A 25,094-nucleotide genomic window follows, 5' to 3' on the forward strand; every position below is an offset into this window, starting at 1 on the left:
CCTGACAGATATCTTTCAACTGTGCATTTTATAAATGTGTCTACAATCCTTGGGTAACACAGACATTAAGTCAAAGTGTTTTTACAAGGGATCATTCCTTTGCAGCCTGATGAGATCCAAGCAGGTAATTTGCAGAACTTGCAAGAGCACTGGTCAAAACCAAAAAGAAAATAATACTATGAAAAGACCATGTTAATCAGGAGACTTGTCTCCTAATGAGTTTTGAAATAGCATCAGAAAGTCGGAAGTGGAATTGCCCCATGTTCTTGTCAAATGCAATGCAGTGAAACTGATTTCCATCCCCTCTTTTTCCATCTCTCCCTGCGCCCCATTCCCCTTGACTCTCCAAAAGAATTTAATTAACAGAAAACTTGACCTCTGGTAAATTAAGGAGAATGATTACCTGACAGCTCCTGACAGCAACTGTTGGACAGTGAGCTAATAAATCTCATTGTTTGAGTTTGTAAACCAGTCTTCCACCTGCCCCTCCCCCCAACGCATACACACACACACTCACTCTCTCTCTCTCTCTCTCCTATCGTCTTTTTGGAATAACCATTTACTTTCTGCTTTCTGCATAGAGCTCGCCTTAGGGCCCTAAAGCAGAGAAATTGGAGACCTTTTTATGTGTAGCTGGGAATATATAGGGTGCTATAGTCATTTTAATCTCATCAAAATCTTGCCAGTAGTGGAATTCATTCTGTTAAGATTTTGCTTTAAGACAACATGGCAATGCCTTCTCTTTTCCTCAGCCTGGAACTCTCTCAACTCACTCAACTTTGATTTCCCTTTTTGAAATACTTGAGATCACCTTCCTTCCCTCAGTTGCCAGAGGAGGTAAGGGAATCCTTGCGGGGGGGAATGAGCATATAGCAGCCAGCAGGCCTGGATGGTAAACATCCCAGAGTGTTAAGGGGATTAGCCAACGAGTCTACTATACCACTGATTATTATTTCTGACAGAGTAGAAATGTCAACACGCTGCAAAACTCCCCACAAAAGCTCGATCCTGAGCACTTTGGCTTCAGTGCAGCAAAGCACTGAAGCAAATTTAAGCATGTGAGCTTTAAGTACGTGAGTCGTCCCGTTGAAATCCATTCTTGTATCCTTCATGGTTCATCCAGCCCTAGCTTTGATGCACACCGTACAAATGTGGCTAGTGACAAATAGCTGAGGCGTTGTGGCATCTCTGATCTATGTGACTTGTTCTCTCTCCCACACAGAAGTTATTTGATTACTCTAGATCATGGGTAGCAATAGTAAAATCTGCTATTTTTCTCCTCCATGGTTTCAGGTAGGAGATGATCATTATGAGGAATAATGACTTACCAATGGCATCAAAATCACGCTGTTTAGAACTCCAGTTTGATAACTGGATGAGAAACATCTGGGCCTAGAAAAATATACACCCTGTTCCATCTTTTTCCCAACCCCTTCAACACTCTGCACACACGGTGCCGCCTCCTGCTTCCGCAGATCTCCTCTCAAGATTCTGGAAAAGCACATCGCTTCTCTCTTGAGTGCCTCAGTTTCTTGTGCTTTCTGGCTGTGTTTCCAAGTGCATTGGGTACCCAAAGCCAGAGAGGAGATTAAGCTGGCTACTGATTGAAGGGAGACAAGCCCCAATCCCACGCAGGGAGATATGCTGAGGTCTGATTAAAGAGTGAAGGAACCAGGCCCCAACAGAGTGGTCCTGTTATCACCCGGCCCTCACCCTACGCATGAGTTTCAGCTTCAGATATTAGGACATTTGCACTTCTCTGCCTCCAGCTTCTTCTACAATAATGTTCAGTCCAAAAAATCCAGAATGAGGGTTAGCACTTGCGTTCTCGGCTGTTTAACTCCTAGCATTTCCGCTCGTTCAGAATATTTTGTTTTCTGGGAGGTATCCAAATTGGAATAATACCAATTGGTGTGTGTGCGCGCACGGGCGGGCGCACAAGAAGCTGATGGGCTGCATGCTGTCTTTCTTTTTTTGTCTGAGGCTAGGAGCTTAAATGCTTTGTTGCATTATGTTAATTTGGCAGTGCAATCAAATTCATGTCGTAATTAAAGCTGTCAGTTGGAAGGCAAGCCAATCGCCGAGAAAACACAGCATAACAAATGAAGTGAAATGATTCTGCGTGTAGCTATACAATGCTTCGCCAGGCATGAAATTAAATAAGTAATTTGATGTTGACATCAGAAATTGAAATGATACCCACTGTTCCTTCATTCAGTCAGACCTGCATAAACAATAGCCAGAACAAATATGTACAACACAGCCCTTCTCTCCACCCGGCTCCCCAAGTAATGCACAATATATATGCAAAATGGGTATAACTGTGCCTTCCAAGACCCGAAGGATGCAATTTTCTTTGGTACACAATAAGCTGATACTTCCAAGAGCATTACTACTACTTTGCTCCTGGCCCCAAAGTTCTTTTCTTAAAAATAAATAAATAAAAATGAAACAATTAATTTATTTTAAACAAGAAGCTCTGCAAGACCTGTTTGTCAGATTTTTGCTTATGGGCTTCTGATGCAGGCTTCTCTTGATGGTTGTGTGACTATTGAATGGTATGTATCAATCTTGTATTTTGTACCGGATGAAATGCAAAACCATTTTATCCAATATAGGCACTCTAAATGTAGGAGAAGTAATGCCAACCAGTGCAGGTTCATGACTCAGCATGGGGCATGTAAAGATGCTGCATGAATTCAGTGGTTTGTACCAAGGCTGGGGACAGGGTAGCATGATCATTTAGCTATTGAGAGATATCAAAAAGGTCAGAAGCTTTCTGCTTACGTGGTCCTTGCGTCAGCCTGTATGCACTGTCCGTACACAACACAGCTAAGCTAGGCTAGCAGGCTTTCTTAGTCACATGCTTGTCACGATGAACAAAATCCCTGTGCAAAACGTATTGTCTATATCTGGCTTGCAATGTTCAAAGGGTCATAATTCAGTCAAATCAAAACCAATTTTCCCTGGAATTCCGAAAAGCATTTCTCTTCAATTAAGGCCATTTCATTGCTAAATTTCAAGTTTATACCCATAGCCTTTATAGCACTGGAGCTTTTCATGGAAGAGGTCACAAGAATTATATAATGATAAATAAATGTTTGCTTACTCTTTTTGTACTTAGTCTGAGCCATTTTTGCTGAAATTTTCACCTCTTCCTCCCCCACATACACATTTGGGCAAAATCCAGTCTTGAGAAATTTCTTCCTGGAAGGGGCACATTTTTTATAAAGTTGCAAGTGTCAGAGAATGGAATTAGAATGGAAGTCATTGTCACCTGAACTATAGCAGCCTAGTGATGGTAATGGTACACCTATAGTACTTTGCAGTAAAGTCATACAGTTTATATAGCATAAAATAGACAATAATAAAATAAAATGCTAAAAGCCAGAGCAAATGACATCCTTTAAAAGGAAAAAAATAAAGGAGGATTAGATAATGGAGTCTGACTGTTGAAAACAAGAAAATTTCTGATCAAGCAACATCAACTATAATCTTTCAGCAGTGGAGATGGATGAGGTGATGGAGAGCAGTAAGGGGAGTCAACTGCAAACCTTTACAGACCAGCCCAGGTTCAGTCATTTGTTCACCTAGGAAATCATAGTAGAACCCCTAGAAGGTGGATGATGTCAGAATACAGGTGCCTTTCAGGATATGGTCAAAGGGAAAGATCTGTCAAGTAACCATGTTCCTAAGAATTAATGGCACTGAAGAGAACCACTTCAAGCCTCTTTATTTGGTCCTTAATTGATGAACTCTCAGTAGTACACTGAATTATTTACAATGAACATGGCTATGACTCTGCAGCTTGTTGACACAATCCAGCTCCAGTGAAATCACTGGAAATTGGTACAGCATAGGCCTCATCATGCATTAATTTCACTCTCATTGGTGTGCTGCAGTGATCAAAAGTTATACTTACAGTAAAGACTGAGTCCTAGCACGGAGAGGACTTCCTGTTAGGGCTCCCTGCAGCCACTTTTGAAATAGAGGGTTATGGTGTTGCAAACACTACTTGTTTTCTCTGAGCTTGTTAAGTCTGGTTGGTGTTGTCCATGCTCTTTCTGATGCTCCTTATGGCATATTATTGCAAGTGAGACAGTCAGGGAACAGAAGGATTGACCAAGCTGTACAAGTTAGCGATAGCATTGATGACCCAAGGTCGTCTTTTCCATCTCCTTGGCCAGGAAAGAACAGTTCTCTATATCATATTTCCTTGTGCATTATACAGTATGCTCTGAACCCTTTCAGGCTGGGACCATCAGCAATTGGACGATGTGTGCTATAATATAATAGAACAGGGGTGGCCAAACTGTGGCTCATGAGCCACATGCAGCTCTTTTACAGTTCAAGTGCTGCTTTGGTGCCACCCCCCATTCTCTACCTACCAGACTGGCGGGGGGAGCTCGGGACCTCTGCCTTGCAGCGGGGTGGTGGGATAGGGGCTTCTGCCCCATGGGAAGGAGGATCTCCTGGCTACAGCCCTGCAGGGCGCATCTGACAGGGCTTGGGGCTTCAGCAGGAGCGGGGCTGAAACCCTGAGCTCTGTCAGGATCCTTCTGTGGTGAAGCTCTGAGCCTCACCAGGTGTGCCCCAGCTCTCCAACTTCTGAAGATTATCATATTCAGCTCAGAGGTTGAGTAGGTTTGGCCACCCCTGTAATAGACAGTGAGCTGGATTGTGACTGAAGTGCTTAGGTCTCCCTATCTCCCTAATTCCTGTGAATATAGAGATTACAATCATGCCCCACCTTAAACTGCAATTTTATGACACTATTTTATACAAATTTTAAACCTGATTCCTTTGTTGTTATTTTAGAGGTTTGAGTTGTAAAGTCTCTTTCATGCTGTGGGATTTGTTCTTTGGTTTGTTTTTCTTCTAAAATCCTTGGGTTGTCAAAAATATGGAAGTCTAAATTGGAAATTCTCATGACAATGTCTGGGAAATGGGACATTGACTGTAGCGGCTTCCCTGTGCTCACATGTTCTTTACATTTCAGTCTTCTAATTATGTTTACAAAATGTCTCATTTTAGAAAAGCAGTGTGTGCACTAACCAGGGCCTTTCGTGAATAAATTGGCAAACAGGTCATACACTGAAAAAGTCATCCAAATCCACCGGGCTTTTTATTTTGAAGTCAGTCTATGGTATCTTTTTTCCTCCTCCCACCTGCCCCTTTGTGGCCACAAAGCTGAGTAGCTGGAGTCCAGGGCATTGAATGTCAGGGAGGCTGGTTGATGAGTGTCTGTTTAGTCTCATTGCAGGGTGAAATGCCATCATTAATTCATTACACAGCTGCCTGTCAAATAAATTGGCAATTACGTCCACCGCGGAAGCTTGGAATTCAGTAAATAGCACGTTACCATCTCAGAGTCGTTGAGAGATGTAAAGGGAAAAATTAAGCATCACCATGTTTGTTTCAGTAGCAGATGACAAGGGGCAGCACATTGGTGCTGTGATGTAGTGATGAAAAGCTTGGAAAGGGCTGGTAATGAGCTATGTGGATTGGAACGTGTTAAAAACCATCGCTGACTTTCCATTTTGTCTTTGTGTTTTATTGCAGAGCTCAGCGCCTTCCAGCTTGGGAACAGGCTACTTTGTAAGTGTTTCTCAACTTCAACACATGTGCCTCTGAAAAAAATTAGCAATACTGCTGAAAAGAGAGCTCTTTATTATGTTGAACTAAGCATAAATAACCAACCTTAGTCTGCCTGATAGCTTTACTGATCATCTTCCATTCCTATTGTAGGTAATCAATTATAGCTAGAATTCCAGACCTGCTGGACAATGGTTTTATAAATTGATCTTATCAGGTTAATTAATATATAAATTACCACGATATTTAATTTGTCTGATAGGATTGTGTTTCATACTGCTTGTTACTATGCCTCAGTTTACATAGTTCTGATATGGGATTCAAGCATCTTGATTCTTCCTCACTCCAGTGTTTTTTATAGATTCACAGGTTCTAAACCCAGATGGACCCATTATGATCTATTTGTACTTTGACCTGCTGCATTATATAAGCAACTGAATGTCAAGCAGCGATTTCTACACAAAGACCCATAACTAGTGGTTAAACTAGAGTATACGTTTTAGCAAGACACTAGTGGCACTCCTTTGACTCCAGTAGAGTTATGCTACTTTTACATTAATATGAGAAGAGAGTGATCAATCTTGGGCCTCAATCTTATATATTACAGAAAGTGTGATTTTTATTTTGTTTACTGTTAAGACTTATTCTATCACCATTGAATCCAGTGGACAGTTTCTTTCTTCGGTATTTTTATATTGAACGTGGTTACTCCTCTTTTCAGTGTAATTTACGGTATATTCCCCAAGCAGGGTGTATTTCTGTCTTTCTAATATCTGTAGACGAAATAGATCATTACATATTTCTGAAAACAGGTGGGTAAAATGCAATTAGACTTTTCCCACAGCGTGTGCTGTGTATAGTTAATAGTGTAATCAGAAGCTGCTCCCATCTTTTCATCAAACACAGGGGAAAAGAAAACTGTACACAATCCATGATGAAGAAACTTTAAAGTATTTCTGTCCAGATTCCCAGAGTGCAATGTTCTTTCATTAGTACATGGTGAAATTAGTTACTTACTGTAGGGTCTGTGATCCTACATAGAAAGATATGAGACTAAACTGGATAACAAATGACCTGACATGTAAAGGGGAAAATGCAAGCACAAAAATTGCTTAGCATTTGGAGGCTTGCCATGTCCTGCTGAATTGAAGTCGGACTTCAGCCTAAAGACTTCTGCCAGTGGAAAGGTATGAAGAGAGCATTAGCAGTTGAAGAAGGTTGGTGGTAGTTCCCATTGCTGTAGCAAAATCCAAATGGCTTTAAGATGAGAAGAAACAGCAAACGCTGTTTCATTCCTTTAGCCTCTCCCTACCCCATTATGTATCATGCATATTTGGTGTGCGGGGGGGGGGGGGCGGAATCTCTGCAACATCTTAGGAATTATCTTGTATAAAGGCTAAAACTTGAGTATCTTTCCATAGTCTAGCGGAAGAGCCATCCTTTGTGACTGGACACTTTTTTTACCTCTATGAAGAGGGGTACAGATAGGCTCTGGAATGGGTTAGATACAGTCTGAGAACAAGAGGTTTGTTAATTTTTAAAGCCTTGTCTCCTTATTGTGGGAGCTGAATATACATGGATGTGAGAGTACACGTTCAGCTTAATATTTAGGAAGCAGAGCGAACAGAAGAAAAGCCATCTGCTATTCTTTTACACCATATTGTATGTGGGTTGGTCCACTACAGTGAAAATCTGGAGGGTGTCAGCATCCCCTGTGCTTCATCCAAAAGCTTTAAAGTTTCCAATTCTCCAAAGTTAAGAGTGACAAAAAACAACAAGAAGAAGAGGTTTTGAAGAAGAGGTGCCAACACATTCGCATTTTTAATGCTGTTGTTTGAGATGGGCTTGGGGTGGGGGCCAGACCGCTTAAGTTTCACTAGTGTGTTGTGCTTAACTGTGTATAGTCTCAGTGATATTTTGCTTTTTCTTCCTATACCACCAATAGTTAATGCTGTCGTGTAGCTATCCTGCTAAAGTAATTTTTACACTTAAACAATTTTGGATGAAACTTGAAGGTTCCCCACCCCGCTTTATTTTGGAAAGAGTTGTTTTTAGGATTATCTTGCTAATTTTTTTTTAAAAAGCCCATAACATTATTAACTTACATGAAGCAAATATAACCCAGATGTGTTCGGCAGTACCAGACAATGAGAAAAATGCTCCGAAATGATCCGCTCAGCATGTGTTTCTGATAAATGCAATTATTGTATTATCAAAATGCAAAAGAATATGAACTTGAATAGATGTTTTTACAAAGCCTTTAACCAGCAAGAGCCTGGTTGTCTTATTGCTTTAGCTTGAATCCAGACTGTCAGAACCATGGCTCTTAGAGCAGAGTCTCAATTAAAACAACATGGGCTTTGAGTTCAGTCAATAATAAAGGCTCTTTACCTTCAGAAACATTGTGGTTTGGTATATGTTGTACTACAATGTTACAGAAAGCCCCATGACACACCAGAAGAAACATCTACATCAGGTAAGTGAAAACGGGCTGATGGTTTTAGCTTCATCAGACACCCAGTTCTGATGCCTAACTTGGAAAGCCAGATGGAAGCAGATCTCCTGCAAAACAGAGTGAGCTTTGAGGTATGGATAAAGCAGCAAAGATTTGCTGGTAAATTAAGAATTAATGAAATCTTTCTTCCTCTCTAGCTCAGTATTTTAATCATCCGGCCCTGTTGCTGTTTCTACCTCCCCCTTCCTCTTCAGTAACATTTGACAGTAGTACCCCTTCAACCGACAGGCATCCTTCTGTTTTCATTGCTGAGGAAAGTCACCCTCCCTGTGTACCATGCACTCTGTCCACACCCTTTCTAGGAAAGCAAGCTGAGGTGTTGACTGATGCATCTGTCGTGAAATCGATAGGCAACTCAGATGACATAATGGGCATGCCCACACTTACGAAGCGTTGCTATCTTTTCTGTCCTCCTTGAGCTCCCTTTTTGAAAGTCTGGGTGGTCCATGACGTGTGCCTCCTTGTCAGTCACTCCTTGGCTTTGAGTAGCAAGGATCCTTCATCTCCGTTTAGTTCTGTTGCTTTTTAAAGTGATTCAAACGCATCAGGTTTAAATGGAAGTTCATAGATGAGAACATAAGCAAATATAGTTTTTTAGATCAAACCTATTGGAATGAATGCTTAAACTAGACAAAATAGAAAACCCCAGAGCAGTTTCACCTTTTGGGAGCTTTGGTGAATGCTTGCCCTTAATATATGTGCTCATTTATCACATGCACACTCACCCAGGAGCTACTATTCTCCCTATAATTAGAGTTGTAGATTATTTGCAATCTTTATCCTAATACTGTTGACATGTAAAATGTCGTGTAGTTGTAACCGTGTCGGTCCCAGGATATTAGAGAGACAAGGTGGGTTAGGTAATATCTTCTATTGGACCAACTTCTGTTGGTGAGAGAGATGAGCTTTCGAGCTGCCCAGAGCTTTTCTTCAGATCAGAAGAATTCTGGGTAGCTCGAAAGCTTTTCTCGAGAAGCTGGTCCAATAAAAGGTATTACCTCATGTCTCATGTAAATTGAATGTATATTGGACTAGTCTGCCTTTTCATTACCAGCAAGAAGAGCATTCTTCTTTTCCATTCTGAATGTTTTCAGCTGAATAATATGTCGTCTAGTGAACAGCCAAAATTCTATCTGTGTTATTCTCTATGTAGTCCCTATGTAAAATGGTAGCAATGAGGCAAATGCATTCTTCACTGAAGTCACTGGGAGTTTTTTGCCTGAATAAATAGTATGTTTATGACTATGTATTTGGCCTAGTGTTTCTTAGCACTTCCATGGTACAAAATGCTTACATTGTTCGCATACACATCAAGATCAAGTGTGTCTTGTAAAGCATGAATATGGGCATATGTTTTGATTTGGTGGTTCCTATATCTCTTATGCTTGTGTGCGCAACATGCAGTATAGCAAAAATGGCTGTTCGCTCCCTTTGTTATCCATAGAATCTTGCTGGTAACATTGCTTGTTTAGGGTAATACTCTGAAGCTGATACCATGCCCCAGTAACACAAACCTGTTTTTATAAAGTAAGACAAGGCCATCATCATTTGCAATTTCTTCTCAAAACCTTTTTAGATTTCAAAACCGGTTAGCGTATGTAAGATTTTTTTTAACCCCCTCTAAGTGTCCCTGATTTCTATATCAGAGATTGAGATGTGCATAATTGGGATTTGAATAACAGCCTTGCGTTTTTCTCTCATTTGAGTACAATAAATGATGTACATACTCTGTACAGCACCACATGCCTCATGAGAGGCTTTTATACTGTCTTTTCTCCTGGTAGTCCCAGCTAGGGCTGAATTACTGGTAATATTGACTCTTGAGGTCACCAAATTTGTTCTATGGGTGTCAAATTCATCCCCGTACAGAAGGCCAATGTAATGCCATGCACCATTTAAGTGGTGCAAAGGCCTAGTTCTTGTGGCTCTCTGGATAGGGATGAATTTTCACCCCTGGTCCCACCACAGCACTCTATTAGTTCTAATGTCTGAACTCAGCAGTGAAGATGCAAGGAATCACTCTCACAAACCCGTCTCAGAAACACAAAGGCAAATAATTTCCCTGAGACATTTTTGGAATAATGCACTCTTTGGAATAATATCAAACATTTGCACAGAATAGTGTGCCACTCAGCTAGTCTCAGAAATACAGTCCATGTATAAGCTACAGCAAAAAGGATACAGAAACCTGAAAAAATCTCTATGGTGGTTTGTTTAGGGAAAAATATGAAAAGTTTGTTTTGATGCTTTCCCACTTCCATCACCACAGCAGAGAATCTCGCCTAATTCACATAGGATTGAGAAAAATAAAGTGGTCTAATGCTGCTCTACTCACTTGGGTAGCTAAAAAATCCTCATAGATCTTACATCCTGAGTAAGAAGAGCAGGACGTCACCCCTGGTTTGTGTGTGGCGCAGTTGACAACCTTTTAAAGATGATGATAAAGAGCCATTAAAACCATGCCTATCATTGAAGTGGTCTCTTCTTGGGGATTACACAGTCCTTTGCTATCCCTGAAATGGTAGCGAGACATCCCAAGAGACACAATACTGCTTTCCACCAAAACATTAAATGCACAATACATACACTGTGCGCTTCTGAGCATTCCGTTTTAATGATTTGAAACTGAGACCCTAGGAGGAAGAAGGCTTTGTATATGACAGCTTAACTGCTTGCAATCAAACTAATTTGCAGCACGATGACCTGAAATGAGTTTAAAAGCACCATAATGTATGTTTAGCAATCAGTGAAGCAATTCTTTATTATTCAGCTTCACGTTTGCAATTTGTGTCACATGTTATAAAAAGGAGGGAGGGGAGAGAAAAAAAAGAAAACAAAATAATTCTTTTTGCTTCACAAGGGCTGATGAGCCAAGAATATACTTATTCCAGGCTGATGCAAAATAATAATAAAAAATAAGCTACATTGTAACAGTGAGTTTGACAGACTCCTTCTAGAACGACAGCAAATCTCACCGTCTGCTGCTTGAATAAACCCCTTGTCATCTTTAGAAGTGGAAAGTGACAAAAAATCATGTTTTATTATGTAACAAAATGAATTTTGATTTCTTTTTAAAAACCAGGTTTGGATAAAGGTTGATTAAGAGGCTGGGCAATTCAGGGAAGTTTACTCGGAAGCTCATTGAAAAGGTGAACTAATTATGAGAAGAGGAAAGCAATTATGCCCTGCTAAGGTTTTGACAATTGCTAACACAACCCTCTACCCACCACTTGCAAATAATGGAGGAACTCTTTGTTCTCAGGAAGGCCATGTAGCCTAGTTCATCACTTCCCAATCAGTGAGCCATGACCCATTTTCGGGCCACCCTCTCAGTGAGTCAAATGAACACCCAGGTGTGGGGGGGGGGATTACAGTGTAGTTAATCATATCAGTGGGACATGTGTTGATTACATTTGCAAGAAGCGGGGGTCTGCCAGTCGAAAACCACTGGTTCAACAGGCCAAAGGTTGATCTGGGATTCGGGAACTTCTGATTTCTGACCTCAGTTCTGCTTACTTGGGTATGTCACTTGAATTCTGCCTCAGTTTTCTTTTAGTTAAGATGTGGACAATATTTGCTTACCTATTTCATAATGGGGTTTGAGAGGATAGATGTCCGTAAAGTAGCTCTTTGAATACAATGTAGTATTTTCACAACAGTAATTCATGGCATGGTGGGTTCTATGAAGCTTGAAGTGGCATCTTTGAGAAGGATTGCAACATCATTTCTGTTCATAATAGAGCTGAGGGAAGGAGGTTAGCCCTTGTGTCCTGCTCACATTTCAACCTGAATAATTCCATTCTGCCTACCTAAATATTCCTCTCATTTCAACTAGATATTTTATACTTCACTTTACACCCCAAAAGAACTGTGGGGTTTTGCTCATGAAAAGTAGCAGCTTGTGTTCCACTTACAATTGTCGCCATTATTAATCGGATTTGGGAAATACAGTTGCCTGCCATTGGTGTCCTATTTGCTTTGATGGTCACATTATCTCTAATATGCCCTCCCCCCAATTCTTTGAATGAAGCTATGCTGGGAACACCACTGAAGTTTACAAGATTTAAAATTAAGTGACCCGGGGTAGATGTTATTGCATATCATGTCTATTTGGTAATGGCGCTGTATCACTTATACCACCTGTTTCAAGTGCACTGCATTTTCAGTGGTTTCTGGAAAATAAAAGGCAACATCTAAAAGATTTCAAATAAATAAAAACTGTCACAACTATCTGGTTTCACTGCTCAATCCTAAATTTGCTGCATTACTATTTACAAACCCTAACAGAAAACCATAACCCGCAGAGAGATTTCTATTGGGAATCTTGTTCATTATTCTTGCATCTGAAAACATAACTAGAAGATTTACAATATAGGGTTGTTAGCTTTTTTTTTTTTCTGTAAAGAATGGTGTACTAGGTCCCAAAACAGGCTGGTGCAGAAGGACCCAAAACAAATTAACAAAAGATTGTCATTTGAAGAAGGCCTTAGGGAAGAAGTCTCTGCAAAAGTTCATAAGGCCCCTACCTCAGAGCCATGCTTCTAAACTCTCAAACTGAGTCAGTAAAACAGTCTCTGGACCCTGCTCCAGGTAGTCACCTGAGAGAGAAAAACTGCAACACGTGGCAGCCCACCTATAATGAAATCTGTTCATTCCCATATTCAATTTCCTCCTCTTGTTTATGCAGGCCAGCCCCAGGGCAGAGTAGGGAGCTTCCTTGATTACCGCCAGGCGATTTTGGTTGTAAGCTCTTAGATGTCTCTTAAAGGAACAGCATTTTTCTTCCCAAATGGGCACACAGTGATTTAAAATAGGGCTGAAATGCAGTACAGTATATACCCTTTGAAATTATACCAAGCTAATTACTGTGAGAAAGTTGGAGATCATTCATTAGCCTGCTAAGTAAGTTAGGATTTATTAAGAATGATTTACAGTGCCAAACACCGGGTAACAGGAGTTGTCTTTTCAAATGTGTTCGTAGAGGACATCATGACAGTTTATTGACTGTGGTGCATCTAAACAGCCAGTCGCTTGGGTGCTTTTGTAAAAATCCATTGTATTTTCAAAATGGACAAACCTTTTTACGTGAGCAAAACACGTAAGCAAGTCAAGCACTGCAGATAAGAGTTAAGTGTCTCGAGCTGGCTGCAACACCAATAACTTTTGTTTACTGCCATCGCTGACTACAGGGAAAATGTGACACTCAGCATTAAAAGAGTACATTCTTTCCATAGGAAGCCTTGGTTGCATTTTTTAACTTGTTTCAAATGATGCTTTGGGTATCCAAGCCACACGTTTCCTACTCTATTGAAATGAAGCGCCTTCTTTACACTCCTAGAGTAGAGTAGTGTCCTTAACACACTCTAGTTAGTTTATCAAACCTGACCATCACAAGGAATTAAATAGAAGTAAAGGCTCTACTTCAGTAGCTCTCAACCTTTCCAAACTACCGTACCCCTTTCTGGAGTCCAATTTGTCTTGTGTACCCCCAAGTTTCACTTCATTTAAGTATTTGCTTACAAAATCAGACAAAAATACAGACGTGTCACAGCACACTATTACTGAAAAATTGCTTACTTCCTTATTTCTATCATATAATTATAAATCAATTGGAATATACATATTATACTTACATTTCAGTATATAAAGGAACATAAGACATTGTCTGTATGAAATTTTAGTTTGTACTGACATATGTAGCCTGTTTTAAAGCTAGGCAAATATCTAGATGAGTTGATGTACCCCCTGCAAGACATCTGCGTACCTCCAGAGGTACACATACCTCTAGTTGAGGACCACTGATCTACTTAAGATTGTTCAGATTCAAATACACAGTCAATGGAGGAAAAATATATTGGTTACACGTTGTGTCTAAAACAGGAGTGTACAAACTTTGAGTACATTTTAGTGTACCCAAGACCACATTAGGTTTGCCAGCCCTCCAGGATTGTTCTGGAGTCTCCAGGAATTAAAGATTAATCTTTAATTTAAAGATTGTCATGTGATGAAACCTCCAGGAATATGTCCAACCAAAATTGGCGACCCTAATCCACATTGCTCCTCTAGTCTATGACTTGGTATGTATTTACATGAGCACAACCAAAGCCATGAGAATACAGTATGACAAATTTTTGGGACATGATCAAAACTGGTGGTTTGGTTTTGCTTTTTTCTAGATAAATATATTTTGTTTCACTTGCTCTCTCTTATTTTGGCTGAGTATATTTATTAAGGCCACATCGGTCAGAAAACTCACTTTCCTGCCAAACCTGCAAATACAGACATGTTGCTGGTGTGACTTAGTGAATGAAGCCCTGTTCTTACTATTCTGTGCCAGGGTTACGTTGGGAGTCATCTTGGTTTGGTGGAAATTAGGCACACAGCTCCTATTACTACCTGTGTGAGCACTTTGCCTGATCTCCATGCATCACTATGGAAGGGTCTTTGTTGAGATCTTTCTGTCTGCCTTGATTTAAAACACACCTTTGCCCGATTGGAAGCAAATAGAATTAAAGAAACTTTGAAATAAATGAATTAAATAAATTGTGCCTTTCTCAAAAATTAGTGCTGGAGCAAACATTGGTCTATTCCTCCTTTGTTTCATGTTGAAGGATGGTAGGATTGGACCTTAGGAGGAAAAAGCATCTCCTGATTGCAAGAATTAAGCCCAAATTGCATAGAAAAGAGTTCAATCCTCTTTCTCAGCCTTTTATGTCAGAGCTCAAAATTGCTGTCTGATAAAATGTAGGACACCAGATTGAATTACTTCATTGAACCACTGCTGTCCCCTGTTAATGGTAATTGCGCGGATATAGCGGTCTTTCTTGGCAACATCTCAGATATTTACCTCCCACTGTTTTTCAATTCAGACCTTTGATGAAAATATTCCCAGTACTTCTTTAAAGCAGACACCCAACTGTCTTTCTTGACAAAGGCAAGGTCTCTAAATCAGATCCTGACAATTTGTGACACAGCAGTCTATCTAAATCACCTTTTACCTATGTCACCATGTCATTTCCTGAAGAAAAAGTGTCCATCAGAGGAGGGTTTCTGAAGGCTGGGAGCTCTGAGATTCTGTGCTTTGGAAGAGGGAGAAACAGGAGATTCGTGTGTTTGTCTCAGTGGAAGTAATTAGATGAAAGCTTGTAATGCTGCGATGCATGCTGTAATGATTCTTTATAAATATTTGGAGGTACTTTGTCCGTAAGGAAAATATTATTAGGTTATTACTACTATCAGCCCACTGAGAAGTGAAGTGTTTTCTTGAAGGCTGTTGTTTTGACAATGGCCAATGTGTAAAACAAAGAAGCAGAGCAAATGTTTTCTTAACTGCACCCAGGGGTTAAGATGCATCCAACTGTGGTTGGGAGCTTATTCATCTCTTGCTATCTCATCTCCGTGCACATGCCTAACTACCCTTCCACAGAGATGTGGCTGAACCACTCAGTTAAGATTAACACTATTGTTTCAAGACATCATGCATCATAGTAAATAGCCTTTGATATGTGCAATGTGAGGCCTGTAATAGTGGCCCTTGGGAAGTTCTATTGTTGTCCCGAAAACATGGCAAAGAAATGCAGAGCATTTGCTGCAGATCTAGAAGACTTCCTCACTGCATGTATTAGCCGTCTTCTGTTTTGCTTTTGGTATTAGAGATGAACAAGTAGTGCCACTGATGGGATAGGTGTGGAGTGCTATTGTGATAATTGTATTGGGGGGGAAATCATGAATTCACCTGTATTTGCAAATAAAGGGGAAGTAATTTATTTAAAAGTTGCCATGAAATTCAGCCAATTTGTCCTGGAACAAAATTTAACCATTTGCAGTATTACGCTTTTTAAGGCAAGAACTGTGCCTTCCTGTATGTTTGTGCAGTGCATAGACCAATGGGCCTCTGGATGCTACTATAATAGAACTGTTTAATATACATCATAATGTGGATTGATTGGTTTGCATTAGAAACTGCAGAGAGCTTTGCAGCCCAAGCAGACACCTTGCATATTGAAAGATCATGTACTAGCTCCATTTGCATAGTAGGTTTGCTCCCCATTGCCAGTGAGTCTGTGCCCATAAGGGATTGTAATGAAAGATGAGCCCGGGGAATATTTATTACTGCTGTAGCATGTACATAAATGGGAGCCACAATGGTTGCAGAATGTGAAGTTTGTGTGCAGAATGGGGTCACGATACCACTCTTTCGCCTGGAGCCAGTTGGAAGCATTGCAAGCGGAAGGCTGGACTGTTGAGAGAGAAGGGGATTATTTTTTGAGTTTCAAGGAACGATTTTCCAAGTGACACTTAGGACTTCCTTACTAAGCAATTGAAAGAGCTAGGAAGGGAAAGGAGAGGAGAGGAATTGAAGCCACATACCACAACTTTTTTTTACCAAGTGCTTTTAGAAGAACCATTTTCAGATGTTCCACTTCTGTCCTTTTCTCCGTTAGAAAAAAAATTATAAAAATCACAGCACCATAATAAACAGAAGGGAGACAGAGATCATATCCAGTACTTAGCATTTTTCTTTCTTTCATGAGGCTCCTCGAGATGGCTGAGTTCAGACACCTAGATCTGAAGCTAGTGTAGTAATGATGAACTAGTTGCAGTCTCTTCCTTCCCCTGTCTGTGGAAACTCTCCTTTGGGCATTACAAGAATTGACACATTCAACAAAAATCTTTCAGCAACTGCAGCACCAGCTCCCCAACTCTGTCCAGTACACAGAATCTGAGCTTGAAAAATTGGCAAGGCAGATGCTGGAAAAGAAATAGATGTGCTTGTGAGACACTTTAAAAGGTGGGAAAGTGCTGCTGCAGGTCCATCTGCAGAAAAATCACTTACACTTGGTGGCAATTTCCACCCATTCTCCCCCCAAAAGTCAACATCTGGCATGCAGGATTGTTTCCACCTTGAAGTGGCAGCTGCATCAAAGGCAATTCACTTTTACAGGACAGACTGGATGCATAAGCAAGCCTGAACCCAATGCTGGCACATTAATATTCGAGCATCTTCTGAAGGAGTGTACTGCAGTGTTGGTGGGGTTGCCGGCCTCAAGGAGCCAGCCGTGAAGCCTGGGGATGCTATTAAACACCACCCAGGTCTTGTTTTCTCTTTCCCTATCCCCTCTTCTCCACTGAACACAAACTGTGAAAAGTCCAAGAACTGCTGCAGTGTCAACAGGAGCTAAATTACTTGCAGCTGGTGAATGCCACCTGTGCCTGTCAAACTTCAGCCAAATCAATCTCTTCCCCAGAGCACCCTGCAGCGGGGAATCCAAAAGCCATTCAGAGCAGGGCAATGCTTAGCTGGGAGAGAGGGGGAGCGAAAGTAAGAGTTCTCGCTCCAGAGCCGAGCCGGTTGTAGCACTAATATTACTCCTCCACTAGCGGTCTCTCCCTTCCCCTCCTGCTACCCAGCTCCTCCTCCTGGCTCCTTGAATCACCTCTTCTCCATTCTTATAGTCCATTCCTTATGAATATTTATTTAGCCATCCTTCTCAGTCCCTGCTCTCTCTCTCTCTCTATCTCCTGTTAAAAAATTAAATCTGCTTTAAAAAAAAAAAAACAACTCCTCTCCAAATCAGACCTGAGGCAAAGAGTGTAACCTTCCCCCATGCATACTTTGAGAGTCAGCCATACAGGGGGGTAGTACCTGATGTACCATATTCACCACCCGGATAAGCAGCCTCTCAGCATGATGATAGGGGGATTACACAGAGCCAGTGAACCTGCCCCTTTACTATTCCTCTTCCTTGATCCCTAGACTCAACCAGTTGCTCAGAAGTTCCTGAAAGGTTGCTGGTTATTTCCCCCTTTTAGTTAATGTGTTCTGTTCTAATTGCTTAAACTACTCATGTTTTATAGAACCAAAAAAGAAAAGGCCAACCTTATCAATAATGTAAGGAGGACAGTTCAATTCCATCTGATCACCAGACTTTGTCTTCCAAACTCCTTTTCAGATTCCAGTTCAAGGGATCCAACCCTGATGAAGTCAGTGAGCATTTTAATATAGATTTCCATCAGCTCAGTCAGTCCTAACAATCTCTACATTCTTTTCTAACACGCTAAGAAAGTGGATATGAACTGAACTGTTGCAGTTACTTTAGGATTTTAATCAAGGGCATGACTCATTTGAATCATGTGAAGTTAATGGGACTGCTCATGTGCTTAAACATAGGCACATGCTTAAGTACCTTGCTGAATCGAGACTTTTTTATTCTGTAATAGCCTCAGTTGTTTAGTGCGCAGTCATTGTCCTCCTTGTACTTCTGACATTCATTTCTTAGCCATTTCCTCCCTGTTTGCTATGGCCATCTGTGTCTTTTGCTGTGAATTTCTTCTGCACTGATTTCGCCATCTTGCATCCTTTCATATGGTCCTCTTTTTTCCTGTGTGCAGTCCAAATGCCTGGAACAAGAATAGCAATGTTCTCATTCTTTGTCCAACTCCTTGAAAACATTCATTTGGTTTTATTTTGGAAGGTAAGGATGAAGGAGGGAGCTCATCCTTGTTACAACATGTAGAAAAAGAGGAGGAAAATAAAAAGCAGCATCACAAACTGCCATTTGATTCTTCATCATCTTGGACAATTACACTGGTAGTTTTACTTATGGGTTTGATATTCCTATCGTTTTGTTGATGGGAGGCTTGTTTTCTAACATTCTTCCAGGTTCTTCCCATAAGCCTCTAGGAATGGGTTCCTATATATTATGTTGATTATAGTTGCATATTCATGTAATGGAAAATAAGCGTTCTTTTGAACTGGGTTTCCTGCAGATTCCACCAATATTCCCCTATCTTCCTTCCTCACTTTTTCCCCCCACACTTCGAAGACTCAGCTTTGAGGAGACCCATTCCCTCTGATGCAGGATGGTAGAAGGCACCTTTTTGGTGGAGCTTATCCCCTTTTCTGGCATACTCCAGAGGGAGTCAGAAGAGAACGATTGCTCCCTTTAAAGGGTTGATGGTGCTGCCTGGTCTCTGTCCATTCTTTCCATGGTACTTAGGACTTGAATATGAATATGCTGGGGGCGGGGATTAAATTCTCGTATAGTTTACAATGTTCATTTTGCTATAAAGCAGTAAAATATCTCCTCTAATGACTGATGCATCTAAAATAGATTAGTGTTTTTAAGCATTTCACAACTGACTTACAAAATTACTTCTCGTCTGTTTTCAATAAATAACTTTTTTATATTAATTTATTTCTGAGCTTTGCTTTGATTGCTTTTTTTTTGCCGTGGCATCAAACTGTATCCTATTTTAATCAGTTTCTCCAAGATGCTTTCATGATTTATGCTATGTAGGTTATTTAAAGCACTAAATTGCTACTTTGGATATGTCCTAGAAAATCAGCTTCTTTATAAAAGGCTACTTTTAAAGATCATGCTTCTCCAAGGTAAGGGATTTAACTTTCACTAACCATCTTTTATGTCCTGTTGAATTTTACAGGTATGCTGGAATCAATTATTCTCTTGCATTGTGGATCATGCAGACATTTTAGTTGGGGATGTAACAAAATGCTGATAAATACTCAGTAAGAAGTAAAATGCAAAGCACGTCTGGTTAAATTACTTTGTATTATTTATTTTCTGTTACAGTACTACAAAAGACCCTTAATAGACTGTGTGACTTAGAGGATAAAGCACTGGTCTGCTACTTAGGAGATTGGGGTTCTGGTCTTGATTCTGCCACTGGCCGGCTGGATGATTTGGGCAAGTCACGTCCCCTCTCCATGCCTCAGTTTCCCCACTTGTAAACTGGTGATAATGATACGGCCCTCCTTTGTAAAGTAAGTTATGCTCTACTGATGGAAAACATTATCTAAGAGTGAGGTGGTGGTATTACACTAGGCATTGTAGAAACACATTAACAGAGACAGTCCTTGCCCCAGAGAATTCACAGTCTGAGTGGGACATTAAAGCAGCAAGTGAATTAATGACAGTTGGAGGCAGTCAGCAGGAAAAGGCTGCTGAAGAGACAGGTGAGCATGCAGTAAATAAATGGTAATCACAAGATGGGCATTGTGTAAATCCAGCAGACACAATATTCAGCACAATTGTTGTACAGTTCTTGGGCCAGATGTTTAGCTGATGTAGATCAGCTCAGATCCATGTAGCTTCAATGGAACTATGCCAGTTTACACCAGCTGATGTTCTGTTTTGTTGTTATTTAGCAATAGAGATGGTATAATTGCCTAACAGTAGTGGGAACCTTAGCAGGGAGCTTGAGGTGAAATTGATTTACTAAACTTACAAGTCATATTTTTCCATGTGCAGTAGTAAGTTGGGGAAGTACTTGCCCAGTTGAGAGACTTGGGAAACTTACCATTTGCTGTGTGTGTGTGTGTGTGTGTGTGTGTGTGTGTGTGTGTGTAAGATTGATGTTTCAACAGATAGTTGAAAAATTGTTACAGGGCAGAATTATCACCATTCTCAACAGCAGTTGATACTAGTTTGCACCAAAAACAATCCAATTCTTTCAGGGCAATAATTGTGACTTTTTGTGAATATGTTCCTCTTGAAAACCTATCGTTTTTGATAGGGTCCTATTGTTAAGGTGTTGAAAACCAAAATTAAAAAAAAGTCATGCGTTTAAACCACAAAAGTACCAGTGCTTTCACGTGGATGAGGGGAACATTTTAAATTTGGGGGGGGGGGGGAACAAAACTGAGGCAAGATTGGAAATAGTTCACCTTTTGATCAACCTCTGTGATTCACCCCATGCCTTTTGGGGGAACATGTTTATCTGTAGTAAAATTCCTCCCACCACCCCCGAAAAAATAAACCCGTATGCAGCTCCCACTGTTAGTGGGAAGAGCTTGTGGGTTAGTGATTGGAGCAGCACTCCAGGAATCATTTTTTTGACTCCCCTTCTAACTCATTATTGCGCTATTTCAGCCCAGCCCTTAATCATAGGCTCCATTTTAAGCATGTGCTTAAGTTCATTCATTTTCCAGAAAGCACTTAAGTACATACTGAATTCAACTCCATGGGACTTTAGTTTTCGCTGCTTTGCTGGACAGGGACGGTTTGCAGATCAGTCTTACAGTTAAGCATGTATGTAAGTGCTTTGGTGAGTTGGGATGGCCTTGGGTACAAGCTGGTTTATCCATCTGTCATAAAGGAGATTCATCAATGAAACAGCCTGCAGCCTTAGCCCTGTGAGCCTGAGTCAGCTGGCTCAGCCAGCCATGAGTTTTTTTCTTTTCTGTGTAGACATACCCTTAATGCTCATAAATTGCTTTCAAGCTTTTAAGTAAAATTCACTTATCAGAATCAACAATATTGCAGCTCATTTAACTTCTGCATAAGAGCATGACAGTAAAGAAAATAGGATTTCCCATTAGTCAGGAGTGTCACTAAAAAGAGTATACATAGGTAGTCATGTGTGTGGATATGTACAGGTCTTCTGTGTAGGTGTTAGTGATCCCCATCACTGTACTAGCTATTCAATTCAGTTGCCATTGAAATCTTTCCAGTGGCCACATACAATTATTTAACTCTATGATGGTATTGACAACTTTACATACATCACAATTGCATTAATAATCAAAGGGTAGCATTATAGACATTTTAGGAACTGCTTTATGTATGGGTGTCTATGAATCTCTATGCATGGAATATGTTTATTTGTATATGCTTATAATTTTCTTTCAGTTGCTCAGCTGCAGCTCAGCAGCTGGTGCCCCAATGTTTTGAAAATCTTTGAGAACTAATTAGGCTCTCCACAGAGTATGGCTCATCTAGCCATTCTGAATAAACAAATGTCACCGTTTGTATTAGAAAATCTCTACAAATGACTGATCCCTGTCATGGGGTAACATTAATCTTTTTAGTATAGATTTTCAATAGTTAACCATCTGGCTCCATGTAGTTTTTCAGAAAACATTTGTTACCAGGGCCAATGGGAAGAAGTAGGTGGGATTAAAAACCTGAGTACATCAGATGAAGCATTAATCTTTAGGATTGGCCATTTGTTTCATCAAAACGACTCCCTAAAGATATTTCACAGCATGACATACTTGTATGGACATCTTTTAAAATAAGCAAATATTTTTGTATCTGTCAGGCTCTACAGATTGCAATTTAAATGTGGAAGAATTCAACATTTGCTTAAGATTTGTTGTGCATTTACAGTGCGTTGCTGTTCAGTTGAACCACCTGGTAGCTTGCAGAGGTTGTTGATAGCATATTCCGCTCATAAGTAATGCCTTTCATCTGAGGAGCTAAAAGTTCTTAAGCAAACATTAATTAATTCTTATCACCTTATTTACAGGTGTATGTTGGTTTGCTCATCTGATGGACACATTTAGGAAGAGAAATTTAAATATTAAGTCTGAGGTAATATAGTGAATCAGAGAATAGGTCTCTGTCCAGCGAAGCACTTAGGCACATGCTTAATTTTAAGCATGGGTAGTCACATTGACTTGAATGAGCCTAATTGCTTTGCAGGACTGGGGCCATAGAATGCAGGTCCTGTCTCTGGTTCTCTGCTCTAACTGCTCAACAACATGATCTGTGAGGCTTGGTTCTGTCCTTTGGAGTGTTCGCATCTGACTGGCTTATCTGCAACCTGACCTCCCTTCATTACTGTCCAGTGTTGGGTACTCAGAATGCAGCTCTTTCAAAACTGGCCATCTTGCAGGGTGTCATTACCCCCCCCCCCCACACACACACACACACTCTCCCTTTTGTCTTAGTTATGTGAGATTTTGGCAGGGTTTCCTCTTCCCCTTCATGTCAGAGGTTCTAGTAAAGGTCACTGAGTGGTACATTGTCACTACTCTAAGGGCAGGAACTTAGAGCGGGCTAGCTGGCTCCCTGTTGACAAAAAAGCTATTTTATCCACAATTTCAGATAATCCTGAAACCTTCAGATACATTGGGCTATAAGGTATACTGTTTATCACTCCTTAGAACACAATTATACTCTAATCCTCTAACAGAGAGTAGGCAAGGATCTCTTAATTCTTGAGATTTTTTTTCCTTCCGTGGATTTTGTACTAAAAAAAGTAACTCCTAAAAAAGTACAGGGCTTTTTTGTGTTTTATTTTATTGGAAAGAGTCTAGCTGCTGCTATTTTTTGACTTTCAGAAATGGGTTTTATTTCATTATGGATGCATCCTTTTCAAGGAAGTTATTTTCGATTGTAATCTCTTTGGGACAGGGACTATATCTTCCTGTGTGTTCGGATACTGCCTAGCACAACTGTGAGCACTACTGGAATACAAGTAATAATCATCCTCATCTGTGTGTCTCACCAGTACACCGTTGAATAATGTACAGCACTACCTACATAAAACATGTTTATATCTTCTAACCCAATCATGTCTGTTGCAATATATCCAAATAAATGGTAGGGTTTCTTCCTGATTCTTCCTGATAGAGAGTGATTTATAATAATCTTGTCATGCCAAACTCATAATAATACTAAATGAAGACATTTGTTGAAGGAAGTGATTGTAAATTACATGCAAATTCAAGCTCTGCTGGAATTAATCAATACGGAGACAGAACTTGTGCATTCCTGGTAGGGTAATACTGACTCTAATCCCATAGATTTCACATTTCCATGGGAATTAAGCATTTATTTTGATTTAAACATCTCTTGTACTTTAAAAGGGTGGGGGGGACAGAAAAAAAATGCTGTTTTGTGCGTACCTTCATGTCTGGATGTGATAGTTTATGTGCGAATGCCCATCTAATCTGTGTTTCTTAAACCAATCTGCATTTTCATCCAGTTATGAATTTTGCATAGTCATTGTAGACCCATCCCCTACAAAAGCGTCTTGTTTCTGTGTTGAATAGACCAGAGCAAGGCACTACTAGCTCAGTGATCATTCTGAATACAAATCTTTTCTCGAAATCCCCCTTGGGATTTCAGTTGCACTTGGTCATGTCTACTTCCTGTTCTAAGCAGTTATGTAGCACAGCCATTGTGTTCTAGCCTAGACGTGGCCAGTTATCTTATTTTGGGATTTTTCAGAGGGATTATACAGATGTGGGCTATTATTTAAAACCTAGCCAAAAAAGTGCACGTGAATAAGACCTCAGGCCTGCAATGACTGACACACATTGACTCCAGTGGGACTACCCACAGTATGCAAAGTTAAGCATATGTGTAACTCTCTGCACAATCATGTCTTGCCTCTATAAAAAGCATCGGTCTGTTCCGTACATACTGCATTTTATTTGTTCTTAGCAATAACTGGTTAATAACAATCACATAATTATTGTTCTTATAATTTACTTGCATTACAGTAGCCCCAACTGAGACATGAGCTCCACTGTGCTAGGCACTGTACGCATAGTATTAAACTGGGGTCGGCAGCCTTTCAGAAGTGGTGTGCCGAGTCTTCATTTTATTCACTCTAATTTAAGGTTTTGCATGCCAGTCATACATTTTAACGTCTTTAGGTCTCTTTCTAGAAGTCTATACTATATAACTATTTTTGTATGTAAAGTAAATAAGGTTTATTTAAGAAGCTTCATTTAAAATTAAATTAAAATGCAGAGCCCCCCCGGGCTGGTGGCCAGGATCTGGGCAGCGTGAGTGCCACTGAAAATCAGCTTGTGTGCCACCTTTGGCACGCGTGCCATAGGTTGCCTACCCCTGAATTAGACAGACCCTCCCCAAAAGAGTTTATGATCCGAATATTCTGAAGGGGTGAATAGTTTTTCAAAGATGTGCCAAACATGAAAATCTAGTATGGAACTTCTTGAAGTGTTTTTGTATTTTCAGGCATGTAGTTCTATTGAGCGGCATTGACACTGAGGGCTAACCAGCATAATTCTAAGGGTATATTCTAGAGGTTGTCTAAAAATGTCCATTGAAATGAAACTTAAAAAATAGGGAAACTATTTTGCAGTTGTTTGAGAAATGTTTGTCATTTTCCATACAAGCTTTAGTGTATTCCACATATTCATCTCACAGGTATCAACTACCTATATTTCTTATTGAAAGTGGAAACGCCAAGTTAATTATTTTTG

General features: G+C 40.2%; 1 protein-coding gene across 15 annotated transcripts in view; it reads left to right on the plus strand.

The window, feature by feature from the left end:
• AUTS2 (activator of transcription and developmental regulator AUTS2) overlaps positions 1–25,094 on the plus strand; it is a 1,197,597-nt gene that overhangs the window by 702,754 nt on the left and 469,749 nt on the right. For all 15 annotated transcript variants that reach the window (XM_044993664.1, XM_044993662.1, XM_044993666.1 and 12 more), the window contains one exon: positions 5,563–5,598. In XM_044993664.1, coding sequence (XP_044849599.1) covers positions 5,563–5,598 — 36 coding nt within the window. The remainder of the gene's footprint in view (positions 1–5,562; positions 5,599–25,094) is intronic.

The sequence above is a fragment of the Mauremys mutica genome, chromosome 19 (genome assembly GCF_020497125.1).
Source record: "Mauremys mutica isolate MM-2020 ecotype Southern chromosome 19, ASM2049712v1, whole genome shotgun sequence".
In the NCBI taxonomy this organism is placed as follows: Eukaryota; Metazoa; Chordata; order Testudines; family Geoemydidae; genus Mauremys; species Mauremys mutica.